Source organism: Dysidea avara, chromosome 1 (genome assembly GCF_963678975.1).
Source record: "Dysidea avara chromosome 1, odDysAvar1.4, whole genome shotgun sequence".
In the NCBI taxonomy this organism is placed as follows: Eukaryota; Metazoa; Porifera; class Demospongiae; order Dictyoceratida; family Dysideidae; genus Dysidea; species Dysidea avara.
The window spans coordinates 35,225,933-35,244,991 of NC_089272.1; the positions used below are offsets into that span (position 1 = coordinate 35,225,933).

The 19,059-nt window shown below is 36.4% G+C and overlaps 1 protein-coding gene across 1 annotated transcript in view; it reads left to right on the forward strand.

Moving 5' to 3' along the window:
- LOC136263173 (uncharacterized) overlaps nt 1–19,059 on the forward strand; it is a 114,735-nt gene that overhangs the window by 12,098 nt on the left and 83,578 nt on the right. Inside the window, exons 2-6 of the mRNA XM_066057685.1 lie at nt 5,114–6,418; nt 7,571–7,849; nt 14,310–14,591; nt 14,656–14,820; nt 14,882–15,193. Coding sequence (XP_065913757.1) covers nt 5,131–6,418; nt 7,571–7,849; nt 14,310–14,591; nt 14,656–14,820; nt 14,882–15,193 — 2,326 coding nt within the window. The 5' untranslated portion in view covers nt 5,114–5,130. The remainder of the gene's footprint in view (nt 1–5,113; nt 6,419–7,570; nt 7,850–14,309; nt 14,592–14,655; nt 14,821–14,881; nt 15,194–19,059) is intronic.

Genomic DNA, 19,059 nt, shown 5'->3' on the forward strand with positions numbered 1-19,059 from the left:
CTGCATGGTGTTATTTTATTATCCAACTGTAGCAGTGGCAATTCTAAAAGTTGACATTCAGAGGGCAAAGCAAACCAACTGAATGCCACCCACCGGAAAATTTGGACATTTTAGCCTTATTTGGTGCTGAACTTGTTGAACAAACATTGTAAGTGATCATGTTGAAAGAAAGCTCATTATTCAGTACCAGTCTCTAGAAGTGCAAGAAAGGCACAGCATAAATAATATTAAATTATAAATGTAGCAGTGTGATTGCATGCATCCTGTAAGGCTGTAATAATAATAATCCAGAAAACTCCTGATTTCATTCCACTTTGGAATGACGTAGTTTATAGGCATAGGTTCTTCTAGGCCTACTGATAGAAATAAGTTTTGGAGAATTTTTCAGAATAGTTGCCAGGGCAGATCCAGACTTTCAAAAATTGGGGTTCCACTCTGGAACATGGTAATTGCCGGTAGCTTCAGTCTAGCTAGCTAGCTAGTAATATTTGATACAAAAATAATCACTCTCCAGCAATGTTTCACTGTTAGATCTTACCATTATACTGTATGAAAGCCTATAGAAAATGCAAGTGAAACCTTTAGAATTAGCGGTAATTAGCTTTAAACCATTAAAACAGTAATTATTTAGAGGCACTTATTGCATATGAAGAGCCTGCCTGCCAACTACTGATAGGGCTGATGCGAAGATGGCATCAAATGAATTAACTAGGTCATTAGCTATTATTATAGTGAACATGAATTACGCACTTGGCTGCTGGTCTCAGGGGTGGTGGAGCAGGTCAAAGAATGAGGGGACTAACTTTGACAGTAAAATTTACACAATGGAGTATGAAGCATACAACAGATATGAACGCTATCTCCATGGGGATCTGGGGGCTGATTTTATAAGATCTGAGAGAGTATTTTAAACTATTTCACTATGTTAATTGTTGTAAATAAATTTAGTAGTTACTTACAAATTTTAAAGCAAATGTAAAGTGACTGATCTATTAGAGTATTGTGATCTTTTCTTCCAAACACTGTCCCATAACAGTGTGTGTGTGTGCGTGTGTGTGTGTGTGTGTGTTCTAAACTGATTTCAAGCATGTGCCTTGTTTTTCAGAGGGGTTTCAGCTGAAACCATTGCAACCCCTGCTCCCCCCCAGCCCCCCCTGTATCTGCTACTGCTGAGGTTTTGTCAAGAGAATTTGTGGGAAAAACACGATAGTCAATCTATAAAACAGTTTAGAAGATACCTCTGCGCGTAATATTGTTAAAAGCGAATTTTTTAACAAGCGCTTCCTTAGTAGTGCATATGGCAATGTAATTGAAGAATTACGAATATTTCATGAATTACGAAATCCGAGAATTACACACTAATAATAATTATGTATTATTGCCCAACCAAAAACCTACAGTAATATATAGTTGGTTAATTCCTAGCTAGCTGCATGGTGCCTGGTTTTTACTATTGTTATCAAGACTCATGGTAGTCAGTTGCGTGGTCAAGAAACTACGCCCATATAAAAGAAGCATGGCTACTACTGTGAGTTATTAATTTTATGTGTAGGGTCAGTTTTGCAATATTAGTCCTGGATTATGCAACATCTCTCAATAGATTTGTATGACGTTACGTGATAAAAAGTCATACAACTAACTACAAAATGAGAACATTGAATCTTAATCATTCAACTGTGATCTATACATTCACCCTTGCTACATCCTAAATTAAGTCTTTGTAATTCTAATTGGCTGGCAATTTGGCCGCCTTTTTTTCTTTACACTGAATATTGAAAAAGGTGGCCAAATTACCAGCCAATTAGAGTTACAAAGAATTAATTTAGGATGTAGCAAGGGTGAATGTATAGAACACAGTTGAATGATTAAGATTCAACGTTGCAAGTTAATAATTGGAGTTAGCTGTATTAACCTAACTTTTATTCTTGGCCACTTCAGATATCAGCTGTTTTGGTTTCCGATTACTTTTATTTGCCTGTTTTACAGCCAAGGTGCTCTTTGGTAATCATAGTCAGTTGTAGTAACATTATTGATTCTTGGCCGCTCTAGATATCAGCTCTTTCAGTTACCTATTAATTTAATTTCATGGAGTGTTTTTCTACAGCTTATCTGTTTTTACGTGGGGTTACAGATACTTGTAGATTCTTGGATGCGTCTTTTTTTACAGCAAAGGTGTTTTTTTTGGGGGGGGGGATTACTATTACTATAGCACTTTTTAGAAGTAGCACAACATCAACTTGTTTATTTAGCCATGCCCACCTTATGCTTCTGCAAGAAATGCACCAGTGCTAAAAGAACACCTCAGAATATATTCCAGAGTTTCGTTCCCAGACATTAAAATATCAACTGCAAACCAGATCAAGCCACATGTTCAGATTAACTGAATTGTTCTGTAATACAGATACCTACAAGTACTCCTTAATGTCATCACCAAGATCATGGAGCTCTTTGCTACACCACATTGTCGAATGCACCACAACAGAATCTTTCAAATTATCATTACAAAACTATTACGATGGACTTCATAGTTAGCTATATTTGTGATGATCTTCATTTTTGAAATTTTCACAATAAAAATATGGTACAGAAACTGGCAAATAAATACCTTGCATGTGTTAAACTGCTTTTTTAAACTTATACCAAGGATGTTTTGTTGGCACACTGTATTTTTAGCTCCAACAAGAAGTAGATGCATGGAAAGTGAAAAAAGGAAGTAATAATAAGCAACCACCTGACCATCCTTATAGGTTGCCCACCACAAATATTATCCTAAAAATGAGAGAATTTCCTTTTTATACCTTATATGGGCACACAAAGTTGCCGACATTCCGCTACTTTACGCACCCATATAAGGTAGAGAAAGGAACACCTTATAATTTTTATGGTGGTATTTGTGGTGGGCCACCTAGACTAACATACGCATAGGGAAGATCAGGAGGTTGCTTCTCGTTACTTCATTGTTTTCACTTTCCATACATCTCCTTCTTGTAGTAGTTAAAATACAATGTGCCAACGAAATATCCTTGGTATTGGCTTAAAAGTACAGTTTTACACATGCAAGTATGTATTTACCAGTTTCTGTACTTTATCATTAGGGAGTTTCTTGCAGAAGCACAAAATATACTGGTTCAAAACCATTTTATGGTCATTGATAGCTAATGAACACAGGTCTATTATATATAAATTTGAAAAAAACTGGGCATTGTTTCTGGTATTAAAAGTCATTGGATAGGTTTGTTCGAACATTGCATTTATCAGAGCAAGCATACTATTAGCTGCAACTCTCATGCTGCCTTTATGGAGGATAACTGCTGCTTAGTGTAGGCTACTTTGTGGTATAATAACCTAAGCTGTTGGATTTCTATGAAGTAAGTGGCAGCTGTTCGAAAATCATATTGCCCGATAATTGATAGTTCACTCTAGTATGGTGTCTATTACTACAATATATAGCTAGCCTTGTATTCTCTTCCTGTTCTGGTAAATTATAAACAGGCTTCAGCATGTATGTACATGTAGGCTAAGCTATATAACTCTTGCTATTAGTCAATCTAGTCTTCATGCAGCACTTATCAATTGATAATTATGAGTACCTAACTGCAGGAGGGTCTGGTATAGTTCGAATAGCAAAGTTGTTCTGACAGCCTGAGCTTTTTCAGAATGATAATGAAACACCTGGTTAACTTTCATCACAACCATGTCATGTTGCGGGTTGTTAGCAAATTTCTTTCTCTGTTTACAGTAATCCACCAGTCCGCAATATGATGTGGTGTAATGAAAGTTAACCAGGTGTTTCATTATCACCCTGAAAAAGCTCAGGGTGTCAGAACAACTTTACTATCCAAATTATTCCAGACCCTCTTGCAGTTAGGCGTTTATAATTATCAATCGGTAAGCACCATGCAAAGAGTAGGGTCTGGCCACGTGAGACTATAGTCAATCTTCAGCTAGTAAGTCATGAGTAGCAACTAGTCATGCTTGATTATCATAACCATTAGGAGTGTGGTTGCCATACTGGTTTGTTAAAGTGTGGCTAGATCATTGGGGAATGGTCATCATACTCCGTTTTCATTGATAAATCTACTGTAATTCAACCTATCGTGTAGCTACAGGTAGAACTGAGTGTCTAGTACCGTTTACAGTAGTGTAAGCACTTCAAATAACTTCGTAACATCTCCTCAAGAATAGTGTTGATATGAAAATGTAATGCCTTAATTAAATATGGTTTCGTTGCATGAAGATGAGGAGCAGCATAATCGAAGATAAAAAGTGAAGGTAAAGCAGACACTCATAAGAACTCCGAAAGGAACATCCTAGATGTGAGTTACGTAGGTATTGTGGCATAAAATTGTGGTTGTACAATGCATTGTTTAGCCTCTAGCCTTGTGAATGTGGTCAGGCAGACAGTTATGCAAGCAGGTAACGATTTTGGTGATTTTTATGAATTCATATTTGTGCTTTTGTAATGGTTTTCTTGTTATATTTGACGTTAGTTAGTAAGACTCTTTCTTTAAGAAGTCGCATTGATAATAACAACGTTGTGGTAGGTTCCCAACATTTCCTACTAACCGCACTATCATACTGTTTGATAACCTTTTCTTTATACAAAGGGTACTTGACAAATTAATAGCTATGCTGAATTTCAAGTATAAAATTGAGTGTAATTATTCATTTACCAGCTTTCCAGCCCAACTCTTTAATTTAAAAAGAATGGTGTACTGTTCTGAATTGAGGCTCAGCCAAATGTACACAGTAAAGTGGTCACAGTCTTTCCCTGTGTATTGGCAAAGGTAAGGCTTAATGAACCCTGGTGCCAGGCCTTTGTGTACTAGCTGTATGAGTCACATTCAAGCTAGTTTAGATGTGCAGGTACAGTATAATTTTGCGTCATTCTTTAGACAAACAGTGAATTTGAATTTCACAAGTGCTATCCAAACAAGTAGAATACAGTGACTCACAAGCCTTGCATTATAGTTACAACTCTACTTTACTTGCCACCCAAACATGTACCCACAAGTATCAAATTTAATTATAATTTAATAAATGTGTGAATATTCCGTAAAGACATAAATTAATATAGATTAGAAACATTATTCTCAGTGTCATTCTTTACTAGATGTAGTCAACAGCATTATGACTAGGGACTACTATTTCGGATACTTTGATAATTTTCAGAATGAAACACCCTCTATTATGTTAATTACCCAAGATACACAATTTGTATTCTACTTAATTGAAGCTCCAGGAGTGGGATACTTTGCAAGCGGTAATTTCACTAACAATCAAGAAATTATTGTCAACCTTCCTACCACTCTGGTGGCAACATCACATAATGATCAGGATAAAGGAATTCATTTGATGATTAGAAGTGATACGGTGACTGTAATTGGCCAGAATTTGAGACCTCCGGGTAATAGCATTGATACATTCCTTTGCTTGCCAATTGTAGATTTGTGTGTTTCAGAATATGTGTACTATGGGATATCTGTACCTAGGACAACACGTTACAGAGCTACCTTCTTGAGTGCAGTTTTAGTAATTGGTACAGAAAATAACACAATGATGAAGTTGACAGTCACACAACCAATCACTATTAGTGTTACTAGTTCTACAGTTAATCTCACTGCTGGTATACAGTACTCATTTATGATCAGGAGGCTCCAAACCGTGTTGATTGAATCCCTTGATGACTTAACTGGTACTAAAATTGTCACAGATAAACCAGTATCTGTGCTCAGTGGTCATGAGTGTGGTAATGTACCAGGACATTTGGGTAATTGTGATCACCTAGTGGAACAAATTCCACCCACCACATTATGGGGTAGAGTATATTATACTGCACCATTAGCCACCAGAAGGTCATATACTATTAAAATACTGGCAGCATTCAACTCCACTGTTGTTGACATTTGCTGTAACAATACAAGGGAGTCTTATAATATTGGTGAAGGAGAGTCTGTTAACAAAACGTTAATGCTACAAGAATATTGTGCAATTTATTCAAATAAACATGTGTTAATGGCTCAGTTTAGTCATGGATATCGGGATGATGATGTTACTGGTGATCCAATGATGATACTAGTACCAGCCACAAATCAGTACAGCAATAAATTTCAGTCCTCTACACTTCAAGGTATATCTGGCTACACACACTATATTAACATCATAGTGTTAGCGCAGTATTATCAACCTGACATGATTTACCTGATATCAGGAGGAGTGAACAGGTCATTAGACACACATCAATGGGTACCAATTATGGTCAATAATGTTGCTGAAGCTTATGGTATACATGTGAATATATCAGAGGGTGTGACTGAAATAACCCATGGCAATACTGCGGCTTTGATGAGTACAATAGTGTATGGATTCTCTCCATCCTTTGCTTATGGCCATTCTGATATTCCTTTGAGCCATCCAGGTAGTTGTATTAATGATGAGGGGTTCAACACTTCGAGAAATCTTGCATACCACTCAGACAAAATCTGAATCTGCCCTTAATGTCCAGTAATCCTGAAGATTTCTGGATATCTGAGAGATTGATCTCACCTCCCACACATTAAATTTGAATCCAAGGTCTAAAATTGCAGAAATCATACAATGGTGATTTCCAGAAATCAGTGAAATAATAGTGATTTCAATATCTCACGTGCTATTTCAGAAGTGGTGGATCCCTTGATTATTTATATAGTTATTTAATAATTTGCCATAATTATTTACATAATATTATGTATATGTGCTAATAATTATGCAACCTGGTTATAGAGCAGGTGCAAAGGGCAGACATTCGTTGTTACCCCAAAAAGGCATATCCCAGATATAAGTTAGGCATTTTTACATAAAAATTAACGGTGGTTCTACAATTAACAGTGTTTAGGCAGACAGTGAGGCAGGCAGACAGTGAGGCAGGCAGACAGTGAGGCAGGCAGACCAAAAATTGGCTTTTGGAATTTTTAAAAATTCTATATTTTTGTGCTCCTGTAATTGTTGTCTTCCTTTAAATGCTATATGCTAGTTAGACTGAAACATAAAGGTGCATGCTTTTTGTTGCATATGATTATTCTATGATTATTATTAATGACAGTCTTTTGGCGGGTGCCCTAGGTTTGGGGGACAGTACTACCATACTGTTTGATGGATCCTTGATGTAATTGCACTAATTTGCTTTGAAAGCTTAGCTTATAAGTAAAGTAGCCATGTTTGTTTGCAACAAAAATACAACACTGAAATAGAATGAAATAAAACTTATTTCAAATAGCCATTATTTGAATGTGACTGGGTATGCATATTGTGTACCTAAAATATGCCTAGCTTCACATCTCATAATGTCTTATTATGTCATTATGCTAAGGTCACACAATTGCTAAACATGTGATTAGTTTTGTAATACGCGTTATACAGGATGCAGAATTCTTGTACTGTGATATCATCCCTATTTTGTATTTTGTGCCCACATGGCTGGGTTACATAGGCTGGGTTACATTTGTATTTCATTTATGTGCAGTTCATGATAGCATTTTAAAGCCGGTAAATAGTGGAGTAGATTGACTGTAATACTGATTATTTTTTACAGCTCTAATGAATGCAAGGAATATAACAACTAAACCTGGTTTCACTAATGTTTCACTGATGTGGCTGCCACCTATACAAACTGGTGAAAATGTATTCTATACTTTTAGAGTTCAAGTTACAGCCACGGGTGTATTGGTTACAAGTGGAATGACAACACAGCAGAATGTTACTATTTCTCACTTAAATGAATTCACAAACTACACAGTTACAGTACTAACAACAGAAAATAGTACACTTTTTTGCCGTCCAGTTTCCATCAAATTTATGACTTTCCAAAGAGGTATGTTATACTCTTTGTTGATCACTGTTGCACTGTTTTTATTTTTCATTTTGTGATGTTATACAGTATATACACAACTATCTGTGCATGTATTGCTAAGTTTGGTATGTGAAATAATGAAGATACCTTTGTCTATAGTGAATCCCTTACTTATAAATCACTAAAAAAACTTGCTTACAATTACTGTATATGCTGTTATGTATTTAACCAACCACTATGAAAGAGCATATGTGATCAGGAATGTGAAAATAGGGCATGTGGGAACAAAAAGTTTTCAAACTTTCATGACTTATACCTTTGTATGCCATCATGCTATGGTCGTGCAGTTTGGAACCCTTATTCAACGTTTCATTGGCTTTACAACACACAAGTTACAGAATGCAAATATTCTATTTCCATACTGAGATATGACCTGTTGTGTGACAACATGTAGTTTGTGCTCATGTGCCCTATTTTTTGCAGGCCCAGTCACATTTAGCCCGAGAAGTATATATGAGGGTACTTATGATATTACCACAATAACTGAGTAAAATATGTCATTTTGTTAGTATGATTTGTTTTGCCAAAGTTACATTGCATGTTAGACTCAGCTACATATGACATGTGACTCTTTCATTAGAGCAAATTACTGCACTGTATTAGAGTAACTCAATAAAGGAGTTACAAAACCAACTTCAGCCTGCTAGTCCTCCTTTTATTATGTGTATTTATACTATAAACTGCAGTACAGTCCACTTATAAGTTCACAATAACACATGTGGCCACCTGTGGTGCCATGCAGCCATGCCATATGTGATATGCAGCCATGCTGATTGTGCTGTGCAGCCATGCTGGGTGTGCGAAGCACAAACATTGCATGTGCCACTGTGCCATGTTGCCCATGTGGCAACGTTCCACGTGTGGAAGCACCCCTGCTCACTGTGTTTACAACCCTGGTCACAGCTATCTCAAGCAAAATTTGTCCAGATGATATTAAGCTACTGTATAAATTTTATGTGTCAGCATGTTATTTTTTAAGCTATAGGGTGATAACTTCGCTTTAGCATTCCCTTTCATCATTGGTGTGGTCATAGGCCAAGCATTCCTACAATGATGAAGGAGACCTCAACTTATCAAGCTGCAGTTCTTATAGCTAAACAATATCACAGTATTATAATTTACCATCATAATTGCACCTTAGCTACTACCATGAGGCCAACTTTCTATTAATTTTTCAACTGACTAAAATCACAAGAAAATGTTAGCCAAGACGATCATTAGCTACACATAATCCAGTACAGTACATGTAACTGGTGGCTATTCTACATTGTTGAACTGTGAATTAAGAATGCATGGTGGTCTGGGTTGTACATGAACTCTGATCTCCATTCGCTGGTAGCTGTAAGTGATTCAGAACTTTGACCTTATGAATAATAATTATTTGTAAGAAATTTCGACCTTACAAGTAGTACTGTAGCAAAGTAAACTTTTACCCATGTATGGTATTTGTGATCATGCATACTTCATGAACGGTACAATTAAAATCGATTGTCACTATTTTATATATCATGGAGAGCTTGATTTGCAGTCTCGAGACAATGCTAGTCCTGTTGCAGCCTTGATGAACACATTAAAACTTAACCCATACATAGCCAGGTAGTTACTGTATGTACACTATACTTAAAGTACAACATGCCTAATAACAATACCATGACACACACATGGAGCTGGTGCATGTGAAGGCCATGCTCTTTTCTGTGCAACATGGAAATTTCATTATCTACACGTGGCTCTGCTTTTGCCCACGAATGGTTCTGCCTTTTATCAGCCTTTACCCATGTATGGTTGCATCTTTTCCCATGTGTGGCTCTAACACTTGGCTATGCCTTTTCCCATGCATGGATATGCCTCTGGGCTGTGCCTTTACCCATGCAGAAAATGCATGGTGCCATGCACAAAATGCCACATGTGTGTGAACTAAATTACTGTATAAGTGATCTCTACTGTATGGTAGTAGCCTTAATGTACAAGGGCGTTTCACTCATAATTCAAGAAATAATTTAATTGTGATAATTCATGGTGAGGGGTCCTCAATTCTTTTGAAATCTTGTACAGTATGTAGAGATTTCAAAATCAAATTGTAGACCCCTATTCATGGCACAACCTTTAAGTATGTAGCTACAATGCAGGTAATGATCAACTTTGCATAAACATTATTATCTTTCCTCATTTTTATCCACCTGTAATCAATCTTCATTCACTGCACATGATAGCAAGGAACAATAAAGTAGGTCACACATCTTTTTCTAACTATTTCACACCCTACAAATGTGGAGTGGCATTGCCAGTAGCAGCAAAGGAGTCACAAATAAGTAAGGTAAAGATTGTATCTATTGGTAGCTACAGAAGTTATCATGTACATTGCTGCTATTGTTCTCGCAGTCATGTAAATTGAAAAACTTGATCAAAAAACATATACGTAGCATAGAAAAATAGCGAAAGCTGGATTTGAACCCTGGACCTCCAGACCTATGAATGGTAACAGTATACTACTGCTACCTGCTACCAACCTTCCTTGGTTTCTACCTCTTGTATATATAAGTGCAGGTCAAGAAGAACAATAATTTTAAGAAGGAACCTACAACCGGAGAGGAAAAAACAAAGTTGGTACATATCTAAGTCTGAAATTAAGCCTGTTAAGCATAATGACGTCTTTCACTCTCTGTTTGAAGAGACGTTATTGGTAAGTTTGAGAAGAGATACTGGTAGGGTTGATTATCATACACCCTGCTGTAGCTGTACAAAAGGGAAGGTTTTGGTGAGTTCAAGTTAACCTAGGGTTGGAGGGTATGAAGCCATGCCAAAGGAGTGGATAGCTAAAACACTACCCCAGCATTCAGATACTGGAGCAATAATATTCCTATCATGCACATGAGAAGTAAGATATTTTTGTGTCCATCAAAAAGCCAGCAGATTGTGCTGCCATCAGAAAATGACTGACAAAATTAGTCCTACATAGTTGATAACAATTAACTGCACAATCTTGAGAGTGAATATAAATACATAGGAAGAAAACTACAAAACACTGCAGTTAATGATTACATAATTTTAAGGTACTTCTATAATTTTCTACTAGAAGGAAGTAGATTAGAAGGTTGAAAGGTATTGATTTTTTTACATTGCAAATTCTAACAGGTTTTAGTTTTATTAGTGTACAGTCAGGTTTCTGGAAACCCCTTTTGAAAATAAAAATATGAAGTTACATACAGCAGCAATTGCAGGTCAGCAGTTACAGAATAACTGTGTGCAGAGTATGTAAAAACTGTTAGTTATTTGGCTGAGCCATAAGTGAGCAAAAATGTCAATACAATTTCAGCAAATAATTTCCAGAGTGAGTGCTGAATCAGTGGAAAAATCTCCAGTAGCAAGGAAATGATGATAATACATATCTAACAATACAACTAACTTACCCAGATCATACAGTACTATCCCAGTAGTACTGTGTAGTAGGGATCATGAAGTTTGCGCTTATCTAGTCAATATTATGTATCAACAACTGAATGGGTATTAAGTATCATGAATCGTAAGATTACAGTTGTGTCCACTTGTAAATTGCTGTTCATATTGCCCAGCTCACATGTCCGCAAAAAAGCAGTGTATTAAAACAGCTCAGTGTACGAAACATAGAAATATCATTCTGGACAGGAGAAATTGGCTTCTCCACATTAATTTTGTTCTGAGCTGCCACCATTGGGGCCACATGAGATTGTCTGCTTGCACATGCAAAACGTTAGTGTGTGCACACTGTGCAAACATTGCATTATTATTAAATAATTAACTTCAGTTTATGACATGTTAAAGAGTGGGGAGTAAGGTACACATTACATGAATGTTAAAGGGAGTATATTGTAGTTCTGTACCATAGCACCTTCATTTGACAAGCCTATGCACACACCCACACCAAGGTGTTAGCAGCACCTCACATGAGACCAAGAAACCTTGATACTGAAACATCAAAATAACAAACAAAATAGTGCTTAACTGTGTACATGGCAGAGCCTTAAATCAAAATGCATGTTTAGTGCTGAGTACTTTTTGCGACTTACTAAATTTCTGCCAGGCTGCATTGCAGCAGTGCAAAGAAGGAAGCACTTTAGATCTACTTGAAATGCATCCATACTAACAAACTTGAATGAAGCACCCACCAGCAGTGACCTATCAAAAAACTTGTATGAGGTGTCCACACTGTACTGACTAGCTGTGTGCATTATTAAAATTAATTAACATTAGCAACATTGCAGCCATTTCTTGGCTGCCACCTATGATATAACAATATGTTTTTCCTCCAGGGTTTAGAAAGCCCTCCCTTTTCTACAATTTGCGTGGATATACTTTTATTACTATGAAGTTGTCTGCATAGGGCCATACAGTGATACAGTAAAATACTGTACCACATACTTGTGACTAGCCCCATGATGTCAAGATTATTGTGGGATTTGAACTGATCCAGACTCTTTTTTCTCTCCCTACCCAATGACAAAGAGAAAAAGCAGTCTGGCCACATAAGGCTTTAAAAGGCTTTACAGCACAATGCTTTACAGCACAAGTGCTGAAGGTCTGTAGGACACCTGGTTCTACAGCCTGTTTAGAGTTGTTACATAAAGTGTGTTTGAAAAGGTGGAGAAAGGAGAAAAACTCCATGACTGGACCTGGGAAGTCTTGAACCTGCAGCCATCTGATTAACGTTCGAATAAGACTATCCTTCAAACAGTTTATCCTTAGGCATGACAACAAATCATTTTTACTTTTTCAAAAATCATGCATATCTTTTAGATCACATATTTTTGAGGGCTGCTAATAGAACACACCTAGAATGTTCTAGAACAACCTAGAATTTCCATTAGCAGATCTGTGAAATCATAGCATTTACCAAGAAGCAGAATTTTCATTTATAAAATAGAAGTTAAGTGAGGTAAATAGTCAAGATAGCAGTGATTCAGTGGTTAAGGATGTGGGTGTTAGGTATGGCGGTCCCTGGTTTTAACCCTGGTAAGTATTTTTCGATACTTTTGTGCATCTTTTTTAGTAAACGCAGAATACGGAATTGCAGAATAAACAAAACTCATCTTTTGCAGATTGTACAACTAGTTGTATACTCTATAGTAATCGTACTTTATTTACCTTGTGACAGTTCTGCATGGCATGCCACGGCGATGAATAAACAGCAGCTGGACAAGCATTAAATAGGACGAGTACACAACCAATCATCCTAGAACGATCTACGTTCGCTAAACTTACTATATATACTTCTTAATTGATATTGCTACAAAGCACTAAAACCTAGTTCTATTCTTAGGTCAAACTAGCTGGCCTTCACCTGCATGCGACCAAATTTATTAAAGTCATACTATCGAGTTAGTGGAGTGCAGTGGTTGTGTGTTGTCTTAAAATGGATTTCAACTCTTCAGGTTTGAATCAACAGTATATATAAGCAAGTTTAGCGAAGGTAGATCGTTCTAGGATGATTGGTTGTGTGATCATCTTATTTAATGCATGCCTAGCTGCTGTTTATCCATTGCCATGGCGTGCCATACAGAGATGTTACAAGGTAAATGAAGTACGACTACTATAGAGCATAGAGTATATAACTAGTTGTACAATCTGCAAAAGATAAGTTTTGCTTATTCTGTTATTCCGCAATTCTGTTATTCCATATTCCGCATTTTACTAATTCCCTCTTTTTTACCCTAAGGTGACTGCTCTATTAGAGTATTTCAATCTTAAAATTTTACACTTGTTTAGTTTTTGCTTTATAACTCTTTAGCTGTAACTTCATTGTTTTTCAAACTATCAAAAAGACACTGCTATGATGATAAGCCTGTGTATACACCGATTTTCAAGATATTCCAATGCTAGGTTTACCCTGTTGTAGCCATGGCAAAAACATGACAAATGCTTTTATATGATTACACATTCATAATTCCAAGGATATTCGTAGCAAACTTAGAATGTTGATATTCACATCTCATTTGCGCCAATGTTAATGGCAACCAAGTTACATGTTTGTATACAGTATATACATTTTAAACAATTTTTGTAAGGTGTGCGAATAGAAATTGAAGACAACATAGACACCCTATGGCTTAAGAAGAAAAAAATCAAAAATTTGAATGTTCATATCTCATAAGTGGCTTGAGCAAATTATCTGTGTGGCCTACTCTGTCTAGCAGACAGCTATAATACAAAAATTATGTGTTTTGGAGAAGAGGCCATGGAGCTACGCATGTGTGAAAATGCCATTTTCTTTCATGCTGTCAATACCCATGGTGTGGTGCACCGATTTCTTGGCCACACAACACACTACCATGTGTCTTGATAGCACAAAGCACACTATAGCTTTGTAGTCATATTTTTATACTGACAGTCATTTAAGAACTATCACTTTAAGTACATGATCCACTTCTGCAATTTAATGTTACAGTTGTTCCAGAAATTTTATTTGAGATTGGTGATTCAACTGATGAGGGAAGGGATTTGGCAAGTTTCACATGTCAAGCTACTGGTAAACCAGTTCCAAGCATCAGTTGGTACTTTAATGGTGTTATGATAAATGTGTCAGATACAAGCAAGTACATGATAATGTCAACATCAATAAACACAACTACTACTGAGAACACACTAACAGTGTACAATGTAACATCAAGTGATGTGGGAACTTACACTTGTAATGCTACCAACACTTTAGGTAGTGCTACCAGTCATGGTAAGGGTGAACTTCTGTTCAATATAATTATTCAATTCACAATACTATTGTATGTACAATTCAGGTTGTTTGGCTGGTATGGATTATCGGACATGTGGTTATCAAGTAAGTTGTAATGACCTCAGGAGCACTGACAATTGTATCAATGTAACTTGTGAGAGTGGATGTTTCTGCAGTAATGGAAATGTATTAGAGGATGGAGTCTGTATACATCCACACATATGTCCAAGTAAGAATCTTAATACTGTAGTAGTTTACTGTGTACCATTGGTTTATACTTTATCTTTTAGTTCCACCAAGTATCACTGATCCAATGAACAATATCACAATAGTTATCACTGAAGGAGACACTACCACAATTACATGTGAAGCATTAGGTTATCCTCCACCAACAATAGTATGGAGTAAGACTAATGGAGCTTTAAGTGATAGAGTATCAATGAGTGATAGTGTTAGTGTTCCTGTTAGAAGTGGAAATGTGACAAGTGTCAGTGTAAACTTGACATGGACAAATTCTTACAGAGAAGACACAGGATCATACAAGTGTACTGCTAGTAACAGTATTGGTAATGATACTGGAAATTTCAGCATTACTGTACAGTGTAAGTGCATGTACAGTTGATTTCTAACCATTTTACCTGTTATGTATGTATCATACTTCAGCTTCACACAATTAAAATTTATAACTGTGAATTACTACTGTGCTATATGGATAATTACAATATCTAGTCACATTATTTTTAAACTACAAAAAGTAGAGGTCACAACAAAAGATTCATTACAATATCCTAGATAGTTGATAGCTACAAATTTAGCTTTTTTTCCACGACTAATCACTCAATGGAATGCTTTGCCAAGTGATACTGTCTCTAGAGCAATTTTCAACACCCATACACCAGTGATCACTTTACTTAATTAATTATTTACTGTAACTAATTACTTATTTACTCAGTACAAATCACTAATCATTGTAGCTTATGCATATGAGTTTTACAATTATCATACAGTACGATAGTACTGTATACGTAGTAGGGATGATGGGCATGGCCCATGATAAAATATCACCCAAAAACCTGCCTCGATTTTTCTTCACAATGACATGACAGTATTGGTTGGATAAAATCAAGCCCAAAGGTACCTTCAGATCGACCTGAAACGTATACTACAGAATTTTAAAAGATATTTATTTGATGGAATTTTCTACTGCCTGCCTGATGTGCTCAGTCAAGCATAGCAGAAAACTGGGTACAGCTACTGTACTTCTTCCACAAAAAGGTTTCAAATTCACTTAAGAAGAAACCTTTGGCATATTGATAAATGCTATTGTCTTGCCTTTTATCCTGCTATGCTGATCAGATCCTATCAACACCTGCTTTAAACTACACAGTTATTCCTAATGATGTTGTATCTGTCACACTATCATTCAGTATTAACAAGGTATGTAATGGGAAGGGAGAGTGTCAAACTACACTATATGCTGTGAAAATGAACCCGTAAAGTCCTATGGCATCATTCAAACCCTTGGTTCAAATGACTCGGTGATTTGTGTTGATTGGTGACTACTTATAAGTGCAGTGGGCACACTTTGTATATGTGACTACTGAGTGAAAGAATAGTGTACTCGAGAAAAATATGGTGTATTACGCAGAGGAACTCGCCATAAAAAGAGAAATACACAAGCAGCTAGCCTGGAAAACAAACATCGAGGTTTCATCATGGTCGAGCAAGGTCGAGATTTCATTTGATATTTCATCATGGTCGCCATCCAAAGCCTTGACAATTCTACTAGCTAAAGCGACATGTCTAGATGCAGTGTTGGGGGTAACGCATTACTTATGTAATGTGTTATGTAATAATTATTACTTTTGTGGTAACCAAGTAATATAACAACATATGCTTCGAAAACCAGTAATACTAGTGGGGCAAAAAAATTATTAATTTTCAACAAGTAGAATAGGGATCAAAGATTTGATTTTGAAAAAAACTGCGTAAACAAGAAGTAATAGGGATGATAATCCACAAAATTCTATGCATCATCAGTTCAAAGCAAGTTATTTGAATAGTGTACACTCAATTTGCGATTCCTATTTCAACATTTTAACCACAAGTTGAAATAGGAATTGCAAATTGAGTGTACACTATTCAAATAACTTGCTTTGAACTGATGATGCATAGAATTTTGTGGATTATCATCCCTATTACTTCTTGTTTACGCATTTTTTTTCAAAATCAAATCTTTGATCCCTATTCTACTTGTTGAAAATTAATAATTTTTTTGCCCCACTAGTTTCATGATTTTTTTCATGTCCATGCACATGGACTACTTCTTAAATATACGTTCAACAGTACATGATTGTTTAATAAAGAAACCCATTGTAATATCAACTGGCAATAAACAATTACATAAATAAGTTTAATAAACAATTACATAATTAAGTTTAATCATTGTCCTCTTCCTCTTCCTCAACACGAGTAAAACACACGCTTGACAAAACGTGGTCGACTCCAATTAAAGTGCTGAGTATACGGAGTATCCCGCTTTTTATTTTTCAATCGCGTACGAAAGGGACACACCCCTTTTCAATTCGAAATTTACCAGTGTGTTCCAATAGCTTACAAGCCTTGTTATGTCGACTCTTAGCTGGTAAACAGCTGAAGAATATAATAGAAAGTATACACGAAAGGCGTACAGTAATAGTTTAAGTGACGAGGTGCGGGCCACACCCCCTTCACTGTCTCGTAATGAAGGAAGTCTAAAACCCGAGTTTCAGTGAACAATAGTTATGTTTAATGTTTAGTGTGATACAACTTGATGCATTTTAGTCCTGTGAGCTAAAGCAATGGAATTTTAAACAATTCTATATTATCATCTGTATGGCTTCTCGATCAAATGGCGTCTCGAAGAGTGATTCTTGCTCTATATCTCGCAATCGCATTAGAGAGGGAAGATTTTAATACCACACAGACCTGGGTACGAATGTTTTTTAAATACGCCATACGTTTTTAGGGCTGATATCTACTTCCTACGAGCTGTAGGCGCGCGAAACAAGAAAGAAAGAAAGAAGAAAGAAGAAGATGGAGAATCTAACCATTTTCAAAATTTTAAAAAACACCTAAAACCATTTCCCTTACTTTTAATACTTGTTGGCTAGTGTTGTAAACACAAAAGAAAGGTCTAGAATGTTAAAATCTAAAGCCCGGAAGGCTGCTTTTGGCGTGCGTTCTATTAGAGTGTTTTGAAAAATTTCTGCCTGATCCCTATTATGTACCACTACCGTGGTACATGATACCACTACCGTGGTACATGATAACTCAAGTTACTTCACTTACAAATGTAACATGTTACCTATTAAGTAATGAAGTTACTGTAATGAGTCTAACATTAAGTAATTTTATTACTACAAGTAACGAAGTTACTAATCTAGCACCTAGCCACAACAAAGTAATGAAGCCACCTCAAATTAATGAATGAAGCTTATTTGCCATCTTCTTAAGATTATAACCAAGGTTTACACATTGTCCAACAACACAATCATGTCACGTGATAAGGTGGTAGTTGCAAACGTAAGGCTGTGGACACAAAGTAATATAATATGTAATATTATTATAGTTACTTTATTTTATGGGTAATATGTAACTGTAACTAAATAGTTCAGTTGCAAGTAATATGTAATATAATTATACGAGTTACTAACAAACAGAATAGTGCTTAACTGTGTACATGGCACAGCCTTAAATCAAAACGCATGTTTAGTGCTGAGTACTTTTTGCGACTTACTAAATTTCTGCCAGGCTGCATTGTGCAGCAGTGCAAAGAAGGAAGCACTTTTTGAAATGCATCCATACTAACAAACTTGAATGAAGCACCCTCCAGCAGTGACCTATCAAAAAACTTGTATGAGGTGTCCACACTGTACTGAATAGCTGTGTGCATTATTAAAATTAATGAACATTAACAACATCGCAGCCATTTCTTGGCTGCCACCTATGATATAACAATATGTTTTTCCTCCAGAGTTTAGAAAGCCCTCCCTTTTCTACAGTTTGCGTGGATATACTTTTATTACTATGAAGTTGTCTGCATAGGGCCATACAGTGATACCGTAAAATACTGTACCACATACTTGTGATATAGCCCCATGATGTCAAGATGATTGTGGGATTTGAACTGTTCCAGACTCTTTTTTTCTCCCTACCCAATGACAAAGAGAAAAAGCAGTCTGGCCACATAAGGCTTTAAAAGGCTTTACAGCACAAGTGCTGAAGGTCTGTAGGACACCTGGTCCTACAGCCTGTTTAGAGTTGTTACATAAGTGTGTTTGAAAAGGTGGAGAAAAGAGAAAATATCCATGACTGGACCTGGGCAGTCTTGAACCTGCAGCCATCTGATTAACGTTCGAATAAGACTATCCTTCAAACAGTTTATCCTTAGGCATGACAACAAATCGTTTTTACTTTTTCAAAAATC